Raw genomic sequence first — 21,360 nt, 5'->3', positions numbered from 1 at the left:
TAAAATTAATTCTTTAAAAAAAGAAGGTCTTCAGTGCTTTTAAGTACTGATTTTCCCACTATCAGTCTGCAATTACAGTGTGCAACAGAATGCCTAGAAACACAGCCAACTTCCTAAATTACACAGTGCTAGAGAAAGATAGAGATGGCGCTTTCTAACTCAGAATCAGAACTTGGAGCTCTCATCCTTCCCAGAGCACTTAAAACCATATGTGGGGAGTGCTCAGGTACCAGTCAAAGCCTTTTCGTCCATTTCCTTTTATACCATAACCATATATGAGATTTCCATAGACCTCCACACTCTTCACAATCCTCAAAATATACGCAGTAATTATTAATTACCTGCCAGTTATAAAAGCAAGACGTGTACAGTACTTCTGTATTGTAGAGGGGACATTCTGTTGCATGTTCCCTTTCCCCAGACCAACTGAAATTGTCATTCCTAATGAGCAGCTTGGGATGCACTGCTTGCATTATTAGGATGTTTCTTTGCCTTTTGTACTTTAATTAGAATAAACAAAGTACGTGAGGTAACTATGAGCTGTGTTTATTTGTAGATAGAACCAGGACCTGAGACTAAGGTTACCCTTCTGATAACAGACAGAGACTGGGATAGAGCCCCTTCCTCTCCTTATGCTGCTCATTCTGTGAGCAATCTGCCATAAGTCACCCAAGAACAGTTATTCCTCCTCCTTTTTGTACTGTCTGGCAGAGCTAATGAGATATCTGTGATCCAGTAGCCAGCACACTCTCCTAATTCCATTGCATATCATCCTTGGCCTGTTACACTCGCCAAAAGAAGCACCAAAGGCAAAAAAGTGCAGAAGGCTTCAAGTATCCCTAAAGACTGTATGTTTTACTGCTCTCACTGAGGGGCTGCAAACTGCACTAAAGGCCAGTGGTTAACAACAAAAATGCAAACCTCAAAGCCTTTATATTTGTATGAGACAAGATGAGTGAACTGAGCAAATACAGCATGAGTGCCAGGGACTAAAGGCAGTAGACCAAGGATGACCAAAGCTCAGAAGTCAGCATGGCTATATGAACAGATGGCACTGTAAAGTCTTTCCATTTCCTGGTGAAAATGGCTCATTCACCTGAAGAGCCATGTTATTGGTTTAGCAGGGAGCTGCGAACAAATTTGAGCACAGCACTCCTTTATGGAAAAGGCCCATATGCTCTTGTATATTTATTTGCATTCCAAAAATACTAGTCTTGGACACAGGTATAACTCTGTGGTGCTTATATAAAATACCAGAGAAAATACTAGGAGAACACAGTCCATATTACCTCCTGAAAGGCTAATTTAGAGTGATAATGGTAGCACTCCGACAAAATCCCATCCTGGTCCAGTTTCTGTGTTCTGTGGATGTCCCCTGCTGTCTAGTGAAATACAGTGACAACTTGACCCCCTCTTTCTATTTGCGTAATGATGAATATGTGAGCTAACATGGATAACTGATAGCTCAGCACAGAAGATGCATCCCAAAAAATCCCACAAGGACCAAATATGGCAATGGTGAGTCAAGGGCTGAGCTTCTCTGAGTGTCAGAGGGTCAGCAAAAATTCCGCCATTGAATATGTAATTAAGAATAGGCCTATGCAAATTGACGTAATAAATCTTATCTATCAGGATATGGGTGTTATTCCCACATTTAGTCACTAAAAACCTGCAACTACTTCCTAGATATTTTTCATTGAGTGGAAAAGAGGCTTAAGGAGCCAGTTAGATATCAGACTTTTGCTAGCATGTTGTCCCTTCTTACCTGTCTTTCCTAAAGTGGCTTTAATTTCCACCACTGTATGGGCCATGATTTCCTTTGTGTTTCTTTTGGGTTTTTAAAATAATATATTAATTCTCAAGTGAAGAGAATTTCCATTAAAGAATTAGCAAGACAAATGTTTAAATCAGGAAAATTGAGACTTCTTTTAGTGTTTTCTAGGCAGTAGACATGATTTGTCTGGGAGATACAGACGTCTTCAGATTTCTTTTTACATGTAATTTGACAGGTGGTAACTTTGGTAGTAATAAGGAGTGATTAGGCTAAACAGAGTTCTGAATAACCTGGTCTAGGGAAAGGTGTCCCTGCCCATGGCAGGTCTGTGGCATGAGATGATCTTTAAGGTCTCTTCCAACCCAAACCATTCTGGGATTCTATGACTAGTAGTGTGACTCTTTACAGAGGTGATCTCCTGTAATATAGCTACTTGGCTTAGCTAAGGAACCTCAGCTCCTCAGCTCCTAGGAAGCTACCCAATTTGTAGTACATACACTGGCTCAGTTTCTGCTCCAGGCTGATGTTTGTCAGACAAGGGCTTATGCTTATAGTGCAGAGGGATACCAAGTCAAAGATCATCAAGAAAATCTGGCATTTCCTCTTTTTTGTGCCTTTTTTTTTTTCTTTTTTAAGACCACAAAGCAGAAATTGTTCTCAGATGTCTTATTTGATGGTCTTCATGAAGACAGTGTGAGGAAATCACAGCTGAACAGCAGCTGGCAATGATGCCACTGTTTATACAACAAAGTCTAGTGAGTAGCTTTAATGTGAGTGGCTGGTATGATCTGGAGAGGGGAGACCACACTGAGTTAATTCTCTCCTGTGAGCAGAAACCACTAGAGCTATGCAGAGTGTCAGATGAGCAGGAAGTGCACAGTTTGAAGTCACAGCAGAAAAAAACAGCTAAAACAAGCAGGATACCTCACGGCTGTAACAGAGCAAATGCATTTGTAAAATAACAGGCATCCACCCTGCTGGTTTTTGGGGATAGGTGGACTAGAAGGGAAATGCGAAGTGCTCGCTGGTTTGCCTTGTGCACAGAGGGCATCTAGGGGCCGGTCTGGAGAACTACTGGCCTCCACGCGTAACTGCAACTCCAGGGAACACCCAGCTTCCTTCGCTAATGGCTGTCCTGGCTTCTTCTGTTCCAGGAAACTGGAGGTTGTGAAGAAGATGAGGGAAAAATCGAATCATTCACATCTCTACCGTGGGCGATACACTTCTGCATTTCCCAACATGCAATTCACCTAAGCAGCCCACTGTAGAGATGAGCATAAACACGCTTGCTTTGAGCAACTCATATATGCCAACACTCTATGCACTAGAGTGCCTAAAAGTAGGGCAGACAGGACAAAAAGAGACACTTCATATTGTCCTGTATGATCTAGGATTGAGCAGTTTATAGCAAAGCCAGAGATTACTTTGAAAAATTTTAAAGGGCATTTAGTTCCTTCCCAGTCACAGTCCTAAGCATGGAGCTACACTAATCATCATTCTGAATATGTCAAACAGTAAATTTTGTTCCTAGTTATAAAATTATAAGTTCAGCAAACATTCATAAAGTGAAACTTTTCTCCTCTGATCAGTTTGTTTCAGTCTTTGCTGTACATGGCATTGATTGTTCTGCTGTATTTCATTTCCCAGCTCTTGCTCAGAAAGGGATGACTGGTACAGCTGCATCACCAAACACATCCCAGATGACTGCAAAGCTCACAAGACTTCGACTTTCCACAGTAGCGTGGAGGTAAAAGGAGGCCAAATCTTTCAATACTTGAAAAGGGAAGGGAGAGAGGAAAGGAGGAGGGTTGTACAATATGGAGTTCCTAGTAGCCAGACATTCTATTTTCATTTAAACAAGCATGCCAAGCTTGAACAATGAAACTCATCACAGCTCATGGGCCACCTCTGAAATATGAATCACACTCCATACTCTGTGGCCTTTGCTTAGTTTTTCTGAAGGAAGATTGTTTTGTCCTAAACGGCAAACAAGTAGTTATTATGGATTCATTGAAAATAGCTACAAACTTCATAGATTAAAAAAGAAAAACCCCAAGCTACCCATTATTTACACTAATATCATATACACAATAAAGTCCCTACCAGTGCAAACCGCACCAGTAATACTGAAATTATGTGCAATTATGTGTATTCTCATTATTTTCAGTTATTCTACTCCCAGTTACAGAGGCAAAACCTGCATCTGATAAAAAGTAAAAAAGTTATTTTAGATTACATAGAGCTCCAGTTTTACTAAGTAAGAAAGAGTGCTGGTGAGGCCACATCTGGAGTGATGTGTCCAATGCTGGGTTCCTCAGTATGACACATGGAAACTTTGGGAAGAGTCAACAAAGGGCAGCAAAGCTGATCTTGATGTTGATGAGGGACTGGAGCATCTCAGATAGGAGAAAAGGTTGAGAAAGCTGTGACTGTTCAGCCAGAAGAGAAGGCTCAGGAAGCATCTATTGTATGAATACCTGGAGGGTACAAAGAAGAAAAAAACAGGCTCTTCTCAGTGGTGTCCAGTGACAGGACTAGACGCAGTGGCCACAAACTGAAATACAGGAAATTTCATCAAACAGCAGAAAATATTTTTTTCACCCTGATGGCAACTGAGCACTGGCACCCATGGTTGCCTGAGGAGGTTGTGAAGTCTCCATCCCTGGAGATGTTCCGAAGACACCCAGACACGGTTCTTGCCAACTGCTAATATGTGGTTCCGCCTGAGCAGAGTGATTGAATCAAGTGGCATTCAGAGTTCCTTTCAAAAGTTAGCCATTCTATAAATGAACTTTTTAAGACCTCAGAAAGTAAAAAATTAATTCAAAAGCAAATAAGGTACTTTTTTTCCTTGCCTGTATCTAATCTCCTTGTAAATACTTAACAGAAAAAAAGTCAGTTTAGTGATCTAAACCAAATCCCTTTCAAAAACTGAAACAATAATTTCTTTTACATCTCTGCCTCTGGTATAAACTTGAATGTTCACATAGAGAAACTTGGAGGAATTTGATTTGTTTAGATCCTGTGTGTTGACAGAAGTCTAATTTCCACACAGGAAACAATCCTTCAAAAACCCAAAAGTTTGTCCTACTTGTGCCAAATCTTGAGCTGTTGTGAACTGACAATGGGGCACTCATAGTACTTTGATGCTGAACCTGAAATAGCACACCTTATTAGCTTGCGTTCAGTTCCACACTGATCGTGGTTCCCTGGGCTTGGAGCAAAGGCACCTGAACATCACTGCCATGTAATGCATTTTCTAAAGCTGCTTCTACATCTTGAAATCAACCAGAAAGCATGGATCAGATTTTGAGTGGGGTAAATTCATCTTTGCTTTTACTGTTTTCTTTATTCTCTCTTCCTTTATCACACAGCCATCCCGAGGTATAATGACAAAGAGCTCAGGTGCTTTTTCAATTGAGAGTTGTAGAGCTTTTTATGGATATTATTTCAAAAAACTGCTAACAAAAAGATGTTTTTAAGTCATGTTCCTACCTGCAATTTTCATATGGAATTATCAGATACTTGTGTGATGTGGAAGAGTGTCAGAGCCTGACCAAAAATAGATTTATGTGGATTTTTGCTTTTTGTTACTCTGGCTTTAACAGCAGCGTGTACTAATCTTTCAATGCTGAACCAGCTGTATGTCACTTATATAAGTGCATTAGGAATGAGAAAATTTGGGGATCTTAGCAGATGAAAGTAGATTGAAATGAGAGAATTGTATATAATGCAACAGGGCTGACTAAGTGTGGATGCTTCTTCATTTATTCTTCTTTGATTTTTAAGCTAAGGGAAAGGCTTGGAATACCATTGGGTGAGAGTCCTCCTACACTGGTGCCCGTGTCCCATGTCATGATGTGCATGAACTGTGGCTGTGACTTCACCCTCACTTTGAGGCGACATCATTGCCATGCCTGCGGAAAGGTAAGAGCTGTGCAAGCTTCTCAGGGGATATTTATTCACACCTCTAGGATACTGGCTGCCACTGCTGTAACCTAAAAATTTGTAGCAACATCAAGATCAGAATTCGACTTCTTACAGAACCAGTGAGTGCTTTGCTAAATTAGCTGGTTAGGTTTCTAATGTTACTAGAAGGAATAACAGTAACCTTGCCTTAAGGTCAAATTACCTCCCAAAGGCTAGTTGTTAAAAGGCTGACATGGTAATTGTTGTTGAGTGCAGCCCTTGCATCTAACACGCAGCTAGCTATAGCGACAATGAAAAGATACACTAAAAATATAGGCTCTGTTCTGGACCAGAGCAGTAACACAACTACTCCATGTCCTGTCCTAATAACAGCTGGCAAAATGATCTTCCAAGGAAAGTGAAGAAACTCAGCAACAGAGCATGGTTTGAGATCAGAGACTAAAGGGAAGGTTTCCTCTGTGCTCCAAATGGATGTTGTCATTTGCCCTAAAGCTCAGGGGATTTATAAGCTTTCTTGGTTTTGTCCCTTAACCTCTGACTACAGAGATTTGCCTGTATACATAAACCCGTAGTCCTGTTTTAACCCACAGCCGTCTTTTAACCTGATTTTTAAATTTATTTTAATAAATCTACCAGCAATTTTTGATAGGATAAAAAAGCATTTAACTTCATCTTTTTTCCTAATTCCATGAGAAAATCAATCTAAACGTACGCAGGATTTGGAGGAACACACAAGCTTGTTTAAGAAAACAGTATAACTAACAAAGCTACAAAGACAGAAGTTATATTGAAGTGGTCTTTCTGTGATTCAGTGGTAGGGAAGGTGTAAATTCCTGGACAGAAGGACACAGCAGTGGTGTGCAATGAAATACAGTGACCAGTTCTGCTTGGCTTACAACAGTGTAAAGCTACAGCAATCACATTGCAAACAGCAGGCTTTTCCTGACTGCCACAGACTCAGGAAAGAGTCATGTCTGTTCCACTATCCAACTTCCTCTCCCAGCCAGCTTAGGGGATTTGTTTTGTATATACGCATCTATAAATTTATATTGTATTTATGTGCCTCTCCTCTTGCTGAAACAGATTGTATGTCGAAATTGTTCAAGAAACAAGTACCCCATGAAGTACCTCAAAGATCAAGCAGCCAAAGTCTGTGATAGCTGCTATGTGGAACTTAAGAAAAGAGGTAAGATTCCTTCATTCTTGGCAAAACTGACAAATCGACTTCCTGCTTGTATAATGGGGATGACTTAGGACCTGCCTTCTATATTGTGTTTTGTTAAATAGTGCTCCTCATTTCAAGGTTGAGCACGTGTTTTGAGGTTCTGGGAGAGCCAGGCAGTATAGCAGCTAAAACTGTTTAGAAAGCCATAAAATCAAGTTTAGCCAACTGTTTTTTCAGACTGGAACAGGGGAACTTAGGTTAGCTATACAGTAGAAATTCTTTGCTCAGAGGATGATGAGGCCCTAGCATAGGTTTCCTGGAGAAGCTGCAGCTGCCCTGTCCCTTGGAAGTGTTCCAGGCCAGGTTGGATGGATCTTGGAGCCACCCCACCTGGTCTAGTGAAAGGAGTCCCTGCCCATAGCAGGGGATGGAACGAGATGAAGTTTAAGGTCTCTTCCAACTCAAACCATTCTGGGATTCTATGATTATAAGACAGTTCTTTGAGAGCTCCCCTAGCCTTTAGATAAACCAGAATAATGATAAAAACAATGTCCTCCGAGGAGCAGCTGAGGACTGAGTTTGCCTTCTTTGAAGATAAGGAGTCTGAAAGGTGACCTCATTGCTCTCTGCAGCTTCCTGAGGAGGGGACATGGAAACAGTGGTGCTGATCTCCTCTCCCTCTGATCCAGTGACAAGACACATGAGAAAGGTTCAGCACTTCGGCAGGGAAGGTTCTGACTTGACATGAAGAAACCTTTATTTTCCCAGAGGGTGGCCAAACATGGGAACAGGCTTTCTAGAGAGGTGATCTATACCCCATGCCTCTCAGTGTTTAAGAGACATTTCAACAATGCCCTTAATAACATGTTTTAATGTTTGGGCAACCCTTAATTGGTCACGCAATTGGACTAGATTATTGTAGGTTCTTCCTAACTGAACAATTTTATTCTATGATGTAATTATAGGTAATAACTATTCCTTGTCATTTCTAATTAATTATCCATTAAAATAAAACAATGTCTTTGTGGTTCTTCACTGTCCTCATCCATATTGTAGCTTTCACAAAAATAAATACTGAGGCTAAGTGCAGAGTCACTAAGAGCTGTTCTGCAGGGCAAGTTTATCTAGTTACAGATGAAAGTGTGAATTCAAAACAGAAGAGCTACTGCCTATCTAGAATTTTGTATTATCCTACTATATAAGTATCTTCTGATTGAAGTACACATCCAAATAAAAGACAAAAGAGGAAGAGGGGTTACAAATATATGAACAGAGGGTGAACAGGAAATAATTTTCTTGCACAACTACTCATGTAGACAGTCTCTAAAAGTAAGCTTACTACATTGCCAGGAAAAAAAAGTCATGGACAGATGAAGTTTCATTTTTCCTTCCTGATTAAAGAAATTCACACTAGCCAAGAAAACACATAAACAGATGCTGTCATAACAGCCAAAAAAGTATCCCCAAGCCATTGTGTGCCCAGAAACAGTAACTTGGATTTGTATTGAACTAATGCTGTGCTTTACTAAGAGCTTTCAACTTATGTGTTGCCAGAAGTGAAATCATGAAGATATGAACTCAGACATGTGGGCCTAAGGGAAATTTTCAGATACAGAATAACTATCTCCCATGTACTATTCAAAGAATGGTTCATACAGAAAGAATGTTGCATTAGTGAATCTATCCTGGAAAGGTGTTACAGAACATAGAGGAGAAAGATGTCAAAGTCATTTGCTAAATGCTCATTTTAAATAAGAAGACAAGCTGTGTTTTGTGCTTTGTCAGCTTTCTTGCAGGCCTTTTCAAGAAACTTTAGGTTAGTTTACCATTAACTGAGGGTGCCATGGAACCCACACATTAGACTTAAAAAGGTGCTTCGAAAGAAAGGCTAAAATAAAAACTGTGTATAGAGGAGGCATTGCATGTTCCTTAGTTATTTGTATTAGTGTATCATGTGTCTAGCCTAGCCTGATGTATACCAACTTACCCATTTCCCCCCTTCCCTTTCTGAATTTTCTTAATCTTGCAGAGCGGCCACTAAGTGTGAGCTTCCCTCCAACTTCATCCAGGTGTTCAAGCAGTGCCTTCTCCTCTGTTTTCCACAATATTCATTATTCATCTTTTAAGAAACAGAAGAAAATCCCTTCAGCTCTCATGGAGGTAGGAACCAAGCTGCCCGAGAAAGGCAAGGAGCTGTAGAAAACTGTGTGCTCATATTTCAGCAGCTATGTTTTTAATTTATACTGAGTGCAGTGGGTTCAGCACATGCCTTAGTTTACTTTCATCATGCAATTTTTTTTTTTTCTTTTCACATTAGTGTTTAAAATACAAAAATACTCTGATCTCTAAAGATACACAGAAATGTCTTGAGCCCACTGAGAGAGTGGGAGAGTATGGTACTTTAATTTGCTCATCAGCCTATGAAGTCTTGAAAAAAACTAAAATGCTTTCAAGGTACTAGATAGAACAATAGGGCAGATCAACAGAGCACAATATACTCTTCATCAGTTACCTTTCTTAACAAGACCCTCACTTCTGAAATATTACTTTGATTTCAAGAAAAATAAAATAACACTTACTTAGGAAATAGACTGAGTAGTACCCCTTGGCAGTCAATTCAAGAGCATACATGTTTCACCAGGCACTTTCCCTCTAGCTCAAGCAAAACTATTTCAAATCAAATGGGTAAAATCTTGACTTCACCAATGTAAACAAAATTCTCACAGATTTCAATGGGGCCATGATTTCTCCAATTGTGTTAATTTTCTTTCCAGGAACAAGGTGCCGGTCATGTTCATGATTGATTCTAGATAGCTAAACTGCCCACTGAACTCGAGTACAGTAAGGTACTCCCATTTCCTGCAGGCATTTATCTTTGTATTAAAGAGAGTAGGGTGCAAACATCTTGCTGAACTCATTGTGCAGTTGAGACACTGGAATTTCTTGAGGTTTGTTCATGAAACTCCGCCAAAGATACAAGCATGTAATACAAACACACAAATTGAGTACTAAAAGAACTAGCAGGCAGAATTTCAACCCCATGAGGAAAAAGCATCACCTTTCTATCCACAGAGAAGCAGCACATCTTTATTAACATGAACTATCTCACAATAGCATTACTCCAAGTCCTGGAACATTTCTGTTCTTCTGCAAAACACTGCTATATTAATTCTCAGTCATCTCTTGTATCAGTGTTACCAGAACTGGTTTTGAATCTCTGCTCTTTGTTTCCAAGTCAAATACTACTACAGTTTACTGCTGAAACTAATGTTATACACTGCATTCTATGGGTGCTTGTGTATAGTTCCATCTACTCAAAACCTGGATTCTTAAGAACATTAAGCCCTTAGACCTCAAAATATTTTTATGAGAGGAGCAAGTCTTCTCAGAAATATGATTTCAAAAATAAAACCAAGTAATTACCAAAGTGATTAACATAAATTAATATCAAAACACATCAAGGCTGTATATATATACCAACATCTCAAAAGTGTTCAGCCACAAGACTGTAATTCACTTCTGGAAGCAATGTACATTGGAAATACAGAAAGCACCCAAAAACCACCAGATACGGGGCAAGGGACAAGTTTGGCTTTTCAGAACACAACTGTAAACTTGCTGACCTTAATAATAACCAACTGCCTATCTTCTGTTAAGTTACTGAGAATTAAGTTTAACTATAAATATTCTAAGATTTAAAAAAACCATAATACCATGCTTATATTTTTTCTGTATCAATGCTTTTAAGGTTTAACTTAGTGGTTGTGTGATGCAAACATGCATAATCAGGAGGGAAAAAGACTTTGCTGTTACAAATCTTGATTTCTTCTACTGTGCTCCAGGTGGCAGCCTCAGGAGAGGGAGCTACCATCAGTGGTTACCTCAGCAGATGTAAGGGGGGCAAAAGACACTGGAAGAAACGGTGGTTTGTTATCAAAGGCAAAGTTCTCTACACCTACATAGCAAATGAGGTACTGTGCAATCTGTCTTGAAATAGTTTTCTATCTGAGACTCCTTTTTTACTCCCTAGAGGCAGGAGACCAGTAAATGGGAAAGGTATAAACAGTAGTTCTTCCAACTTCCTGCTTCTGAGACCTGGTCCTAATAGACTGACTCAGCCACAGTCCTAGTTAGACCTGTCACACGCTGCCTTGATTTGATTTCTTATTATTCATACTGTTATGAATTGTCAGCCACTGGGAACCTTAACATACATATTTACACCTAAAGATTTCAAGATCCTTCTCTGGTGTACTTAGTAACTGTCACATATTTTTTTAGATAGAAATTACTATGATCCATTTCTGGTGGGGAGGAACATCTTGTAGTTTGGCAAATATAAATAAGACATGCTTGTCCAACTAGCACTGACAGGGAAAGACAGGAGGCAGTCTGCAGAAGTGAGAACAATGCCTTCTGTGTTGGCCTGCAAGCTCTTCCTCACAGTCAAGGAGGCTGGGTATCAGCTAGATCATTTTTATGTATTTTATCCCTTTTCTTATTTTATAATAGCTGTAATACAGATAAACTTGACATGTGATATAAAGTTTGGTTATAATGGATAGATTTCATAAGCAAAACCATAAAAATTCATTTTGCTCAAATAAAGGATATAGAAGGTAAAAACCTGTCAAAGCAATGCTTGGTACTTTAAGCCTTTAGAATACTTGGCAAACATCAGATATTTAAACTTGCATCACCATCACCCCTGTGATGGTTACACGAAGCAAGGTTATCCCCTTTAAACAGATGAGGAGATTGAGTCACAAAAGGATTCATGGTTTGCCCAGCAGTTCAGACCATTAGTATCAAATTCAGTATCCAACACAATTACATTATCTCTTTTAACCTTAAAAGTGATTATTTCTGGTTCAGCAATAGGAAAAAGAGCAACAATGGGTTACTTTACATTCCTGGTCTGCAATTTACCTTCTAAAAGCAGAGGCAAAGGCAATACACACATATAATCTACCTAAATACAGTGACCAAAACTGCAGTTATCAGTAACAGCTAACCTGCAATTTCATTAAGGCTTATGGTTTTCTTTACCTTGTACAAAGCTATGTCTGCCAAGCAAAATTCATGGAAGTTTCTTGGGATTAAATTAATGATTAATTGCATTACTAACGAGGAAATTTCCAAGCAGCCTTTTGGAAAGCATGTGTGCTGCTTGAGAAAGGGCAGGTTTCTAAAAAAGTCACTAGTGTTGTGAAAAGAAATGACAAGGTACCAAAAGGACCACTACTTGAAGCCAGCAAATAAAAAAGATTGAAAGAAACATAACTGGAAGTGAGTCTCGGGCTTTCAGAACTGCTGCTGTACTCCTAATAATCTCAAGTTTGCCTCCAGGACCATAATGTCAAAGGCAGCCATTAAAATCATGGCTAATTTGACCTTCACAGCCATGTGGATGATCATGAAGGACTGGACTTTGAGAGCTGGTGTTCAAGACTCAGACTAGATAAAACATGTGCAGTACTCAGGCACTGCTCCTGTTTGGGTTGAAAGCCATGTGTCCAGCAGAACATCCACACTACTGCTTTTGCAGAACTGTCACAGAGGGGTTGTATCATTTGCTTTTCAGAAATAGCCTCAAACTGTCTCTACATTTTGGTTCACTTCTTCTTCACTTTCAGGACAAAGTTGCTACAGAAAGTTTGCCTTTGTTGGGTTTCACCATTGCTCCAGAAAAGGAAGAAGGAAGCTTGGATACAGTTTTTCATCTCTACCACAAGCAGACGCTCTTTTATAGCTTCCGAGCAGAGGATTACAATTCAGCACACAGGTATGGGGATAGATTTCCACATTAGCCAGTTAGCTTATGTAGGGATTTTTCCCTCCTTCAATTCAGAATGCCTTTATAACAGATGAAACAAACAGCTTTCAGAATTTTGATTAAGCCAGATTGCATGTGACTGGCCTGACTGACATTAAAAATCTACCTGGTGCTTTTCAGTTCCTTCAGGAAGGAGAATTTGCTCCCTTCTGTAGGTAAAGAAGAGACTGAGCCTCAAAGGTCATAGCTAGAAGTCTGTCAAAGGTGATTACTGTAGAAAAACTTCTAGTTTGCATGCTAAATTTACCCATTTCTTAGTTTTCTCATCAACAAATGATTGTATTTCCCATTCTAATGTTACTGCTTACACATAATAAGAGTCACAAAATTTGTAATAAAAATCCAGCACCCCAAGACACACAGAAAAAGAAATAAGTATTTATAGGAGGTTTTGTTGCTTTAAATCATACTTCACCAGATTCATCTTTCCTATTCTAAGAAAGCACTATCTTCAAGATTTTACAATAAACTACTGGTCAAGATTGTACTGAAAGCAAGAGTCCCAGTACTCAGCTCCCTGCTTGAATCACAGAACTATTGTTCCTCATTAGAGCTGGGATGGAAAATACAGTCTTCTTCATGTTTTATGTTCTTGAAGTATTTATTTTTCTTAAAAAAAAAAAATTATATGTACCATTTTTCTTTCCCCTACTTTTTAGGTGGATTGAAGCCATGGAAGAAGCATCCATATTATAGCAGCTTTCACTCAATGAACTTGGAATAAATTCTCAGATTTCTATACATTTCCAGCAACCCTCTTCTGATTTAGAAAACTGAACAGTGTATTTCAGGTCCACTGGCCACACACACTGGATCTGAACTGTTTCCAGCTTGCTCTTTTTCTTCCTCCTTCTTACATACTCATTGTTGCAAATGAAAATTTCAAGATAAGAAATTATTTATAGTGACCTTTATGTCTGTGCAAGTTCAGCCTGCACTATAAGCTTCTCTTCTGATCCCACAGTAACCTAAGTCTAACGTCAAGAACAGAAAATACATGGAAATATTGACTATAGTAAGTAACAGACTCAGTTTTACTTATTCCAGACTACTATCATATTTCATTGGGTTGATTTTGATGTCTATTGTGACATGAGAAACAATGCAGTAAACAACAAATGATCATTTAAAGCACTTTATCATTTTTTATTGAACTACAGCTTCATTTTCTTCATGTTTCTAAGGAGTTCTCTGGCCTGATTACTCATCCATTAACAGGTGCCAGCATGAAATTATGCCCCGCGTATGCTAAATTGTTTCCACAGAAAATGAAGTAAAAACACCTTCGATTTACCTGGTTTACCAACACTTCACTGACCATGATCCAACATAGTTACTTACTAACAATTATAATTTTACACAAATCACCGTATAATTTATGTTAAAGGTTTAGTTTTGTATCACTGCAGTACTTTGAAATGCACTCAAGTAGCTCTACAGATCCAGATGCTGAATTATCTCTCTAAATACTTCAGACTCAAACTCAAAGGTTATTTTTAATTTATTATAAAACTACAGTTTTTATTTAACACATCTACCTAGCAGTGTTAAGACTTTTATTATCTATTTAAATACTGTATCTTTAATACCAAAATTCCTGTTATTTCTGTGGTTCTTGTTATGAAAAATGTCATCAAAAGTTTAATCCACATAACCAGTACAGCATTTGAAATATGGTGGGTGGACTGAAATGCACTTTTCTAAACCTGCTCTGCTGGAGTCACTTGGAACTCCTGTGGCCACACCTGTCCTATGTCAGACTGCTGTGGTGCTTTACATCAGCTGAGGATATAGATCTCTAGAGTTTGGGGGGTGTTTTGTTGGGTTTTTTTTGTTGTTGTTGTGTGGGTTGTTTTTGTTTTAATTTTTTTGGGGGGTGTGGGGTTTGTTTTGTTTTTCTTGTTTGTTTGGTTTGGTTTTCTTGTTTTGGTTATTGTTGTTGCAGTGGGGTATTTTAATGTTTTGGGTGGGAGTTTTTATAAAGATGACTGAGAGGTGATGTTCTAATCATTGCAACACAGTGGTTTTGTCCTCAGTCATAATATTTAACTGAGGAACAGAATGACATCTATGATTAAAATATATCTTTGTATAAAAATAACACGCTCAAGAATTTACTTGCATTAAATTATATTGGTGGGAATTTTTATTACATTTATTTTTCACTTTCTTCAAGGAACTTAATGGAGATCTGAATTTCTGACCCTAACAAATTTTTTAGAATTGTCCATATTTTAAAGGTCTACAATATATATCCAAATGGTAAGGTAGATCAGTTTATCACCTGAATAAACAAGTTTAGAGAAACATCTACCACTAAATACAAAGGTCATTTTGGGGGTTTTTTTTTTGATACACCTGAGTCTGACCATTCCATTAAGCATATATTATCATGTGCAAACAGAAACCAAGAATGAGAAAAATAAAACTTCTGTATTCTTTAGTTAATGGATGAACAGCAAGCTTAACTTTGTTTCATGTAAGAGACATAGCCTTGCTACCAATACACTGTAAATCTCCCCTTGAAAACATTTTGCACTGACAAGAAAAATAAGACAACATCGAATACAGAGTAAGATCTCTAACTACGGTCTGAAACAAAACAAAACTGCACTACAGAATGACAATATTATGAAGATTCAGGTGCTGACATGTAGTGACTGTTGTATGAAGCTTTCAGTTAGAAGCAGGAAATGAACATGAAAATATTTTGTTGTAAAAAATAAGATACAGTGCTATTAAACATTGGTTTAAGTAATGTAGAGAAATAAAAGAGCAAAACATAACTGCAGTTCTACAGGCTTTTCCTTTACACCATTACTACCTTTGACTCCAACCCTGCAGTTCCAGTTACTGTTAGAGACACTTGCCTGTTAAGCAGTTCTCTGACAAATAAGGAAAAGCATCAGAAGATGGTACTGGAGGCCTTCTGGTAGAAACAGGATTTAGACCTAATTGGTATGATGATGTGCTTCAATCACACTGATTTATCTTCTAGAAACCCTATCTGTTTTACTTCATCTTGACTTCAGTTACAGATACAAATGGTCTCAATGCAGCATAAAGAGAAAAAAAAATTAAAGAAAATGTCCTCACAATTTCAATCCTGCTGTTAACTGAATCTGAGCAAAGCTAAGCACCACAGACAGAAATATTTATTTCAGAGTTAACCCAGTAATCACCTTTTAGAAAATGCTAACATATTAAAATAGAGGTACATATTCAGCTGACATTTACTTACACAGCTTTTTCATACTAATTTCTAGCTAGTATTACTCCTTCAAAACAAAAATTTTGTTCCATGTCTTCACAAATATGATAAAAAAATTTAGTAGCAAGTCACAAGGTTCAAGCTGCTCAGCCAACACCTGGGATCAAGCTTCTCCCATATGTTGTTTCAGAGTTTTTCTGTTTAATTGATTTATTAAAAAGCATTAAGTTTATTAGTTATTATTTGCAAATAATATTTAGACCTGTGTTATGGTATACGCCTAGTTAAAATCTGGTTTTTAAACAGTTATTAATTTTTTCTTCTAAATCAAAGTACAAGTCATTTGGAGATGGACTATACCACTCACACAAGCACTGCTCGTCAAGACCTTGGACTGCTACCCTTTCTGAGCTAGTTCTCTGCTGCTTTTACCACACAGCTATGAATACCAATGAGGCTTTCCTATTTGCATGCTGCTTTGATATAAAAGCAGTAAAAACTATGTTGGCTGTAACAACAGTACATGAATATCCGTGCTTGTGAAGGTGAAAGAAAGAGACAATATTCAGTGAGGAGAAAATGTATTCCTTTAAATACTGAGAGAAAAAACACTAGTCTAACTCCACAAATAACTTAGGAATAAAACTGCGTATTAAAAGCTGTGATTCTTCAGCCTAGGTAACACTGTAACATCACTTTTCATCACATTTTGACAAGAAAGTTTCCAGACTCCAGGGAATTGTGGTATGAGGTGAAAGGTAAAACTTGATGATCATGAAGGTCTTTCCCAACCTTAATAATTTTATGTAGTGATATTTTTCTGCAGTCAAGAAAACCTACAGCAGACAGCAAACTCACTTTTACTAATAAAGAGACAAACATGGAGAAATGAGGGAAAACCTCCCACTTGATGGAGGGCACCAGCTTTCCTCTGCACTGCCCAGCCATGTACAAACCCAAATGAAAGGCATGAGGATTCATACTTTAAAAATCATCTGCTAACACTTAAAAGAGAGATTTAAATTGAATGTGGCATTAACAATACCAAACAGTTCTATTAAAACCTTGTCAGTCACTTGTAATGGTTGATTTCTTCCATACTAAGTATTGGCTCGGCTCTGACAATTTACCTTGGAAGTTCCAGAAAATATTCTGGAAAGCAACTGAAAATAGAACTTAAAAGAACCCCAAACAACTGAGCTCTACAGTACTATTTATCCCAAATATTCAAAACGCATGAATAACCTCAAACCATATTTGTATTTTATATTATTTGGCATGCCCCAAGTTTTGATCCCTCTTAGTCCATTATGTAATTTTACTGCCACCACCATAGCCAGAGAGAGAGCTTTGGCCTCTTGCAGCCCACACATTCATTGTAGAGGTCCTCTCCTTCCATGCCTAGAGCCTCGTTCCCTCCCTGCAAGTAACGCACATCTTACCTTTATTCCATAGGGAATTTAGTCTGTTCTCCTGGGCAGGGAATAATTTCCACAGGGTCTCTTTCCTTCTCTTTTTGTGTGGCAGCTTTGCAGCATATTTTTTTCTTCTAAGGCAACTATCCTACTTAATGGGAGGAGCTACAACGTACTTAGCAGCAGGTGCGTTTGAAATTGACCAGCACTTAAATCCTTTCTCAGCTAAGGCTGGGAGCAGTTCATTCTTTCCAGGCAGGAACTGCGGCCTGAGGAGAGGCCCCCTCGGGCCAACACGTGCTCCGTGGGGAGAGTAGCCCGCTGTCCCGTGGGGAGAGCAGCCCGCTGTCCCGTGAGGGGGGCAGACCGTGCTCCGTGGGGAGAGCAGCCCGCTGTCCCGTGAGGGGGGCAGCTCGCTGTCCCGTGAGGGGGGCAGACCGTGCTCCGTGGGGAGAGCAGCCCGCTGTCCCGTGAGGGGGGCAGACCGTGCTCCGTGGGGAGAGGAGCCCGCTGTCCCGTGAGGGGGGCAGACCGTGCTCCGTGGGGAGAGCAGCCCGCTGTCCCGTGAGGGGGGCAGCTCGCTGTCCCGTGAGGGGGGCAGACCGTGCTCCGTGGGGAGAGCAGCCCGCTGTCCCGTGAGGGGGACAGACCGTGCTCCGTGGGGAGAGCAGCCCGCTGTCCCGTGAGGGGGGCAGCTCGCTGTCCCGTGAAGGGGGCAGACCGTGCTCCGTGGGGAGAGCAGCCCGCTGTCCCGTGAGGGGGGCAGACCGTGCTCCGTGGGGAGAGCAGCCCGCTGTCCCGTGAGGGGGGCAGACCGTGCTCCGTGGGGAGAGCAGCCCGCTGTCCCGTGAGGGGGGCAGACCGTGCTCCGTGGGGAGAGCAGCCCGCTGTACCGTGAGGGGGGCAGACCGTGCTCCGTGGGGAGAGCAGCCCGCTGTCCCGTGAGGGGGGCAGACCGTGCTCCGTGGGGAGAGCAGCCCGCTGTCCCGTGAGGGGGGCAGACCGTGCTCCGTGGGGAGAGCAGCCCGCTGTACCGTGAGGGGGGCAGCTCGCTGTCCCGTGAGGGGAGCAGACCGTGCTCCGTGGGGAGAGCAGCCCGCTGTCCCGTGAGGGGGGCAGACCGTGCTCCGTGGGGAGAGCAGCCCGCTGTCCCGTGAGGGGGGCAGACCGTGCTCCGTGGGGAGAGCAGCCCGCTGTCCCGTGAGGGGGGCAGACCGTGCTCCGTGGGGAGAGCAGCCCGCTGTACCGTGAGGGGGGCAGACCGTGCTCCGTGGGGAGAGCAGCCCGCTGTACCGTGAGGGGGGCAGACCGTGCTCCGTGGGGAGAGCAGCCCGCTGTACCGTGAGGGGGGCAGCTCGCTGTCCCGTGAGGGGAGCAGACCGTGCTCCGTGGGGAGAGCAGCCCGCTGTCCCGTGAGGGGGGCAGACCGTGCTCCGTGGGGAGAGCAGCCCGCTGTCCCGTGAGGGGGGCAGACCGTGCTCCGTGGGGAGAGCAGCCCGCTGTCCCGTGAGGGGGGCAGACCGTGCTCCGTGGGGAGAGCAGCCCGCTGTACCGTGAGGGGGGCAGACCGTGCTCCGTGGGGAGAGCAGCCCGCTGTACCGTGAGGGGGGCAGCTCGCTGTCCCGTGAGGGGGGCAGACCGTGCTCCGTGGGGAGAGCAGCCCTGAGGAGGGCAGCTCTCGGTGCAGCTCGCCCTCCCGGCAGGACCTGCGGGATGAGGACAGCAGCCCTCCATGAGGAGCAGAAGGGCAAGCAGGAGCTGATGTGTGCCGGCTGGAATCCCCCACCCCCTGAGGGCTGGATGGGAGAGGGGTGAAATTACACTTGGCAGAAAGCGGTGGCTACAGAAGGTGGTATTTTCGTTTTTGATTTTCTCACCATCCACATCCATTTTAACCGGCAGTTAGACATATTTCCCCCAAGTCTGCTTTGCCCACGACAGTAATTGTTGATTGCTCAGTCTTTATCTTGACCTATGAGCTTTTTCATGTCATTTTTCTCCCCATCCTGCTAGAGAAGAGATGGGGAAAGTGAGTGACTGGGTTATCATGTGGCTGCAATCCAGTCAGCTCACCACAGTGCGGTAGATAAATATAACTATTTTCTTTGCTGCCAGTCTAGTTATTAACCTTGACTTGTAATCTCAGTTCTCTTTGATGTTTTTAATCTCTGGCATAGTCTATTAATTTCTCTTCAGTCATAGCTAAAGCAAAAAAGCAGTTTTTACTAACACTCCTTTATATAGCTGTGGATATAAATTTAGCAAATTTCACCATTATCTAATACAATCTTGCTTATTTAATAAGTCAAGAGCATACATGGTAGTTCTAAACTTCATTGAAATTGTTGCAAAAACCACAGTGAAATTTGTCACAATGTTAATGCAGCTTTCTTCAGCGGTGGAGCTGTACAGCAAATATGATTGCTCTCCACCAGAGCTCAGAGTAAAACTGCTGCAAAACTACCTCCTGGTTGCAGAAACAAGGAAGATGGAGGAAACAAACCCTCCTGCCTTCTAAACCTTTCCTCAACTTGCCCATCAGGAAATACTGGGGGGGGGGGGGATGGGGAAGCAGCCATTCATATTTAGCTTTAGCATTTTCCATGTATTCAATCACACTTTTATAGTATATTTTATGAAGTTAAAAGAAAAAAATCTGCTTCTAAAGGTATGCACAAATCCATTTTTTGAGAATTTGAAAATTCTTCATCTATTTTACCCTACAGTAGTGAACACCCACAATGAAGACATTTTTGAAGCATTTTCCTTTATTTGTGTATTGCAAACACATCTGCACATCACATGCTTTAATAATTCTTGTTCTGTGAAAGTAAGACTGTAATTCATAGGTCTAGTACATTAATCATACCCTTACCTCAAAGAGCCATTTCTAAGAAAAAACTACAATCTTCCAAAAAAAAAAAAATCATTATATTGACTTTGTAACTATTAAGTCAACAACCCCTCGTTTCTGTGATTGTTGCATTCAACTGGTAGGTCTTCCGTTTTGTTTCAGGCGTTATCTTATTAATCGAACTGCTTCTTAAATTAGCTTCTGTAAAAATTGTAAGACTCAAGGGAAACCTACTAGAAGCATTAAAAACATTTTGATGAGAGTAGGTTAAGAAGTAGCTAGTTATGACAAGGGGTGAACATCTGTTAGCCTGTGAGAAGACAAGCACTGAAACGTGGTAAATTCCTACACCACCTCAGCTACACCCGAACCTGTTTCGTGCCTATCATTGTGTATTTGAAGGCACAACATACCTCACAGCAAGCTTTGCCGTAAGAGCCCTAATCAATGAATTTACAAAATTAAATAAAAACTCGACAGTCTGGCGGTGGCGTTTGTGAGAGCTTGCTCTACTGTGAGCCCACCTTTGATTGTATCGTCAGCGAGAACCAAGGTACACCTGTAACATCAATACCATCAGCGCACTGGACAGCCACCGCCAACCCGCTACCTCGGGCTGCCAGCTCCTGAGGAGCCTCCCGAGCGAGAGGAACAAAGGCGGTGAACGTACCTTCCCCTCGCTGCGCCGGAGGCCAGGGTCCTCCCGGCACGTCCCCGGCACGGCCGGAGCGGTGCAGGGCTCGGAAGGCCCAGGTAGCCCGGTAGCCCCTCCCCGTCGCCGGCCCCGCCCCGCGGGGGATGGAGGGGCCGCGGCCGGGCTGGCGCTGGAAGAGGAAGCGGGACCGCGCTACCGGGCGGCGGCGGTGGGGTCACGAACTCTGACCTGTCACAGGGCACGGCACACATAACAAAACACCCCCGACCCCAACACAGCCCCGGCCCCCTCCCCTCCGCGGGCCCCACAGCCCCTTGCAGCCCCCGCGGGGGGAGGGAGGGCCGCTGCTGGGCACCGGCCTGCCCGGGCCCGGTCGGGTCACCGCCACTGCACCTTTGGCGCCCATTCCTGAGGTAAAAAACATTTTTTAAAATTGAAGCGGCCTGGTGGGTTTGTTTCGTGGGGGCCAGGACGAGGGAGGGGGCGCGGGGAGGCGGCAGCGGGCCCTACTCTGGACACC

The 21,360-nt window shown here is 41.8% G+C and overlaps 2 protein-coding genes and 1 long non-coding RNA gene across 5 annotated transcripts in view; 2 read left to right on the top strand and 1 right to left on the bottom strand.

The window, feature by feature from the left end:
- FGD5 (FYVE, RhoGEF and PH domain containing 5) overlaps positions 1–15,491 on the top strand; it is a 79,608-nt gene extending 64,117 nt beyond the window's left edge. The window contains exons 15-21 of the mRNA XM_021542532.3: positions 3,422–3,521; positions 5,564–5,701; positions 6,788–6,890; positions 8,899–9,029; positions 10,712–10,840; positions 12,506–12,654; positions 13,365–15,491. Coding sequence (XP_021398207.2) covers positions 3,422–3,521; positions 5,564–5,701; positions 6,788–6,890; positions 8,899–9,029; positions 10,712–10,840; positions 12,506–12,654; positions 13,365–13,401 — 787 coding nt within the window. The 3' untranslated portion in view covers positions 13,402–15,491. The remainder of the gene's footprint in view (positions 1–3,421; positions 3,522–5,563; positions 5,702–6,787; positions 6,891–8,898; positions 9,030–10,711; positions 10,841–12,505; positions 12,655–13,364) is intronic.
- A 4,587-nt stretch (positions 15,492–20,078) lies between these two features.
- Positions 20,079–21,027, bottom strand: LOC110477109 (uncharacterized). Its single transcript, XR_002466533.3, has 2 exons — positions 20,856–21,027; positions 20,079–20,744 (listed from the first exon to the last, which is right to left on the bottom strand). It is a non-coding gene; the product is annotated as an uncharacterized LOC110477109 (long non-coding RNA).
- Positions 20,972–21,360, top strand: part of NR2C2 (nuclear receptor subfamily 2 group C member 2) — a 39,140-nt gene continuing 38,751 nt past the window's right edge. For all 3 annotated transcript variants that reach the window (XM_021542539.3, XM_021542538.3, XM_077786199.1), the window contains exon 1: positions 20,972–21,253. The gene's annotated coding sequence lies outside the window, so the exon portion shown is untranslated. The remainder of the gene's footprint in view (positions 21,254–21,360) is intronic.

This window comes from Lonchura striata, chromosome 12 (assembly GCF_046129695.1).
Source record: "Lonchura striata isolate bLonStr1 chromosome 12, bLonStr1.mat, whole genome shotgun sequence".
NCBI classification, from domain to species: domain Eukaryota; kingdom Metazoa; phylum Chordata; class Aves; order Passeriformes; family Estrildidae; genus Lonchura; species Lonchura striata.
The sequence above is the reverse complement of the archived record's forward strand: the minus strand, read 5'-3'. Positions and strand labels throughout refer to the sequence as shown.